This window comes from Seriola lalandi, unplaced genomic scaffold, assembly GCF_002814215.2.
Source record: "Seriola lalandi dorsalis isolate HSWRI2012SDOR001 ecotype SW California unplaced genomic scaffold, Sedor1 jcf7180002054347, whole genome shotgun sequence".
Lineage (NCBI taxonomy): Eukaryota > Metazoa > Chordata > Actinopteri > Carangiformes > Carangidae > Seriola > Seriola lalandi.
In genome coordinates, this window is record NW_019524900.1 from 364808 (window position 1) to 370807 (window position 6000).

A 6000-nucleotide genomic window follows, 5' to 3' on the forward strand; every position below is an offset into this window, starting at 1 on the left:
CTCATGAGGTCAAGGAAAGACTCGGATTAAGATAATATGAAAGAAAATACACATAGAGAAAGTTGAGCCATTAAAATGATAATTAAATAAAAGTTAGGAACTGAGCAAGAGGCCGGATAAATTATATTCAAACATAAGTTTATAGTTTCCTGGCGTGGGAGCTTTTGACATTTTTATATGTTTGTTAAGTAAAGAAAATTCATTTTTAGTGCTTCACACAATGGAGGGGCTTTAGTGAAATGACATTTATGTAAATGGTATTTTGTTATGATGTTTTTTGTTCACTAGAAATTCAATATGTTTGTTGTTAGATTTGAAAAAGAAGAAAATCTATATTCATGGATTTGGAGCTCAGCCAGATTTCCATAAGTGTTGGATCGAGTCACAAACATTAAACAGATGTTCTGTTGTTTCTACATTTACGTGGGTGGTGAAACTACAGCGGTGCGTCGCTTTTTAAATGTTGCTGTGGCGAGGAATCATGGGACGGCGTTTTCTCCTTTCCTTTTGTAAAGGAAGCTCCAGTGTTTCCTCTGCTAAAGGAGATAAGACAGGAAGCACTGAAGCTCCTTTCCTCATCGTTCAGAGAACTGCTGCAGCTCCTGTCAGACACTTCAGCTCATTTCACTCAGTTTGAACCTTCATCAGTAACAAGAGACTTTACAACCTGATACATACAGATCTGTTGAGGTTTCACAGGTGTGTGTGTGTGTGTGTGTGTGTGTGTGGGGGGGGGGGGGTATGTGTCTTACCTGGTGTGTCCACATATGGCTTTTGTGGTTTGACAGTCTCCGAGCTGATGGGGGCCTTGGTGGTGCTTGGCCTCTTGGGCTCTGGTGTGGTCACTACAGTGAACGTCCTTTGGGAGGGCCTGGCTGTAGTGCTAGTGGTCGTGGCCACCGTGGTGGTCGAGACCCTGGTGAACAGCGTTACATTCGGCTCCGGTTTGTCATCGCCGTCCACGCTGTCCGTCCCCGTGGGCCCCCAGTCGATAAATCCGGCCACCGTGGTAGTCCGGCCCTCCTGAGACTTGTCGTAGCTGTCCCACTTGAGCTGCCTCCTGGCTCTGAGTAACAACCTCACCGTGTCTCCTCTGCTCCCGCTGGACGATGCCGCTGGAGCTTCTGCTATTACAGCCAAAGGATCACCTGTCTCCATCTGGGAGTATCGCAACCGGCACTCCTTACACGCCGCTTGTCCTTTATGCGCCGGCTTCCGCTGTTTTTGACCCTTGACCTTCAGCCCTACCCCTGCCCTGTTGTCTTGGGGCGGAGGGACGGGGTTGAGGAGCCGACGAGCCGCCAACGGGCTCGCCGTCCTCCAGTGGAGCTTGTTGGGCGTGTCCCAGAGGTGCTGCAAGCGAGGCCGGGAGCGAGGCACCGATTTGGGCGTGAGTTTGATCCCCAGACCCTGACCGAGGGGGCTGCACACAGAGAAGTCCAGGGTGAGGTGGGTCATGGCCAGCAGGATCCACACCCGGTGCCCCACACAGCTGCCTGGCCTCGGAGCAGACGGACTGCGGAGGAAGGAGAGAGAAACTGTTTTAGATTCAAACACAGAGAGCTACACGTTTAAATCATACCAACCAGCTTCACCCCGTCTCCGTCTGTCAGCTGAGAGACCTAACCTAATGACTCACATCTGTATTCACCCTCCATTTGCACGCTTGGCAAAGTTATACTCCGCAACTTCTTAAACTCCTACTCAATTAACCTTCAATAATAATTGAGCACCTCTTGAATTACAGTTTAAAGGTCAGACACAGAGTTAAATGTTGTAAAACATGTGAGCGTAAGATTGTGGATTTGCACTCTTTGCTCTCAGCCGTCAGAAGCAGTGAGGTCGTCTCCTTGATGTTACAGATTCATATCAATCCAGGGATGATTACACTGACACACAAGGTCAGCGCTGGTTTAGCTGATCATCATATTCTGCATTATCTCCCGCAGACACAAAGTCATCTGATTCCCAAAGGGCAATTTGATTATGCAGCGCAATGATCGGGGATGTAACGCGCAAACGCCAGCGCACGACACGGCGCCACAAGTATATCGCAGCAATCTCCACCTACTACACGGCTGTGGCGTTAATTTATTCAACACCAGAGAGTGTCCCAAAATGTCCTTTTTGGTGCTGCGCGGAGCTCGCTCCTGCTCATCGACGTGACGGCGAGGTGATGGATCGGCTGGCTGCTCGGGCTAAGACCCTGCAGCGGACTGATTTTTTTTACAGACAACCTTCAGTGGCCCCTGGGACGGAGCTACGCATTGATTCCTAAGGGAGAAAGCTCATTATGGGGCTATCTCTCATCTCTGCTGTCCTTGGCCAATTTAAGCCGCACACGGAGGACTCATTTTGGAGGCGTCACAGAGGTGATGATGGATGGAAAAGTGTGAATGGGTTCATCGACTGTCAGAGGCAACACCGAGACGTCTGTCGATCATCTAATCACAGAGTTATGTTTTTACAAGTCTCTCAAAGATCGTCGACCCACGGTGACTCTTGTCGAGACGAAAACCGGACGTCCGCCGGTGATGTGGGTTTTTTTTATGATCTTTACTCATAAGCGATTCTTCTCACATGCAAATCTACATCACAGTGATTATCAAATATGAGTGTTCAGGAAATGGCAGGATGACTGCACCAGGCCCAGTGAGTTCACACCAAGAGATCTGATGAATTACAATGGCTCTGCTGTGGATTTGAAATCATTTTCTGTCGTCTCGACTTAATGGGGACGTCAATTCTGATCAGGAAGTCAATCTATCTTTCCAACAGGCCGCGCGGCGTGTACCTCAGTGCGTCCCAATCCAAGTCAAACCTCGGATTTAATCTATAAATACAGATAAAGGTGTGGCTGTTTGCGGAGTTCATAAAATGCGACTGCCTGACGGTCATGTTATCTTGTCACTTCAGTGAAGTGGCAGACTCCAGTTCCGTAGGTTTTGGATTTGTGGGTTGAATTTGAATGAACTCAAACAAATAATATATTATTTCTCTTTCGTTCAAACTGCTCTACCTGACGGGGGAGGACAGTAACAAAGTACATTCACTTGAGTTACTTTACCGCTTCACCGATCTTCCTCATATTGTGCCGGCCTTACTCTGAAGCAGAGCTTTTAGTCAGCGGATTTATTTTTATTTTATTTTGAAAAATGCGATGGAGTGCATCTTTAGTCCACAGTTTTAGAAATAAAGAAAGAAATAAAGAAAGCTTTAAATGTGTGCTGTGTTTAACCACGATCAAACTTCATCACCGCCGTCCAGCTTGAGGAACCTTTTCTTTTTTTAAATTCCAGATAAACTTTCAGACCTATTCTAAAGGTCAGTCAGTGATTAAAAAAACTGTACTTTTGAATACTTCAGTATTTTTTTTAAATGGAGTACTCCAGTACTTTAACACAAGTAGAAATGTGACAGAACGATTCACTTGTATTGGAGTAATATCTGACCTGGAGGAACTTTCTCCACGTCTGCTACTTGATGATGACAAGGCTTTTCTTCCTGCACCGACTCTGACGGCGTCGGGACTTCATCCTTCGACAAATTATATAATTTAATTTGACAAATGATCAATTCAAACACGTCGACTCGTACCCTCATCCATCACTGATGTGAATTTAAATAGTAAAAGAACAACAGGACTTTAGACTTGATCATTCACCCCCACCTTTCCTTTGAGGTCGCAGCGACCAGCACACCACTAACTGAGAAATAATTTAGAATGGCATTTTAATTGAGCAATAAATGGTGACTGATGCGGTCGTGAAAGAGCAGCGACAAGGTCAGTGTATTATTGACAGTTAAAAATATGGGTGATAATTTGTGCGAGTGTTTTGTCCCTGACCTCAGACTGAGATCCTGGCACTTCCCCAATCAGCACACTCGAGGTAACTCGATTTTAACTCCCCGGGACAAATTAATGTGATATCTGATAAGAAAAGTGGTTGTTCATCATGAATAATATGATGTGGAGCGGGAAGCAAAACGATCAGTTAAAACGTTCAACGACCGTGTTTGTGAAGCGCCTCGCTTTTTAACATGTGATCTCTGACGCTCAGGTGCGTCATCGCTGTTTCAAACAGATGGTCGACTCAAACCAAGCTGGTTCTGACTTGGGTGTGTTTTCTTGCCGTTTCACCTCGCACTATAATACAGTACCAACTGATCTAATGCAGCATTTACACATTAAGATATTAATTAGCCAATATTCAAACAAAAATAAGTGTTCAGTGTACTGAGTTTGAAAAAGTAAATGAAAATAAGGAAAAGCACCTTGTATTTCAATTTAAATGTTTGTATTATAGAAATAAAAATGAAATAACTACTAATTTTTTGTTTTTTAATTCCTGTTTCTGAAAGGAACTCGAATGACAAAAGATACAAAGACCAAGTGGCAACATCTGTTCGGGAGTTCAGTTAATTATGAGTGTGAAGAATAAACATTGTATTATGTATAATGACTTTATTAATTTATTAACAGCCTGTTTTGAATAATATTAAGAAGCTAAACCCTGAGTCACTGTCATCAATTATCCTTTTTTTTGTTCAACATGTTAATACATATCTGTAAATGATTGATTATCAGTTATGAAAGGATTGCTATTGTTTCTAAAAGTGTAAAATAATCCAGTACAGGACACGGTAACACGTGTTTTCCCGTCTGCGCAGTGATCATCAGTAAAAACACACAGACAGCTGATGTAATCCCGGCACATGCTACAGATAAGACGGACGACACATAATATTTTCTAAGACCTGGAGTTTCATAATTTATGGACTGCTCTCTAATACAGGTTGACGTCCCACATAATGGAAGTGTAATTTGGAAGTATAGTGCACAGATGGCAGATAAAGTGCATTATTCACAGCATGAACGCACCAGATTGCTTTCTGGTGGGAAAGTGTGTCTGGTGTCCTATTTTACGAGCACATGCTCCATCATACCGTCATTACTAACTTCAGAATATAGTTAAGCCCCGGCAATATGGCGGGAAATCCCTTTAGTGGAGATTGTGACGTCTCAAACTGCCCCCACCCTCCCGTTTTTATCATCCTGAAGCACTGTGATTGTACATGCAGTCCCTGTTGGGGGGGGGGCACAACCCTATATGTTGATCTGGAGGACAAGTTAAAGTTGACTGTAAGCTCCTTTTTATAAGCATTACTCAGGCAGTATTCGGTGTGACCCAACATGGGGCGCTTTCAAGTCCTGGATCTCAGTATGCCGAACCCATTCCAGAGGCAGACACACAGGGAATGAAATGACTGTGTGAAGTTTATGGAGCACAGCGTTAATTAGCGCGTCTGTTTGGCCTGGAGGATTCAGGTTTGAAGGTCAAGATTCGCCTGAATGATGATTTTAACCGGGAGTTGACGGACAGAAGATGAAAGAGGGCAGCGCGGGCTCAGAAACACCAGACAAATCAAAACCTAAGTGCATCGTACAAACGCACACACACACACACGCACACACACACACACACACCTGGAGTCTCTACCATCAAAATATACACACCTGCCATTTTTGAATATGTCATGTTTGCTGTTATCCTTCATTGTTTGCACCGACTGATCCAGCGACCGTGATGGATGCCATATGTTCAATTATGCAGGACAGGACCATTTGTGTGTGTGTGTGTGTGTGTGTGTGTGTGTGTGTGTGTTTGTGTGTGTGTTTGTTTGTGATAGAGAGAGAGACAGACAGAGTGTGTGATCTCAAACCTCTGCTGTCCCTCATCGAACTCCAGCAATGCAGGATTTCAACAGAAGGCCAGTGATGTAACACTACATGTAAGATGTGATATTTCTGAGCAATATATTTGGATTATGGTTCTCAGCCCAAATCTGGAAAAAGCACTGGAGGAGGAGGGTTCACCAGACCTGACTCCTCTCTCTCTCTCTCTCTCTCCTCGGTGCCAGTTTAAGCTGTACTATATTCAGTAAATCTACTTCCAACTTATTCTGCAGCTTCCTACAAATGCCACTGTCAGGGTGGAG

The 6000-nt window shown here is 44.4% G+C and overlaps 1 protein-coding gene across 1 annotated transcript in view; it reads right to left on the minus strand.

Moving 5' to 3' along the window:
• Positions 1-6000, minus strand: part of ajap1 (adherens junctions associated protein 1) — a 28513-nt gene that overhangs the window by 20928 nt on the left and 1585 nt on the right. Inside the window, exon 2 of the mRNA XM_087174404.1 lies at positions 753-1516. Within this exon, the coding sequence (XP_087030530.1) occupies positions 753-1516 (764 nt within the window). The remainder of the gene's footprint in view (positions 1-752; positions 1517-6000) is intronic.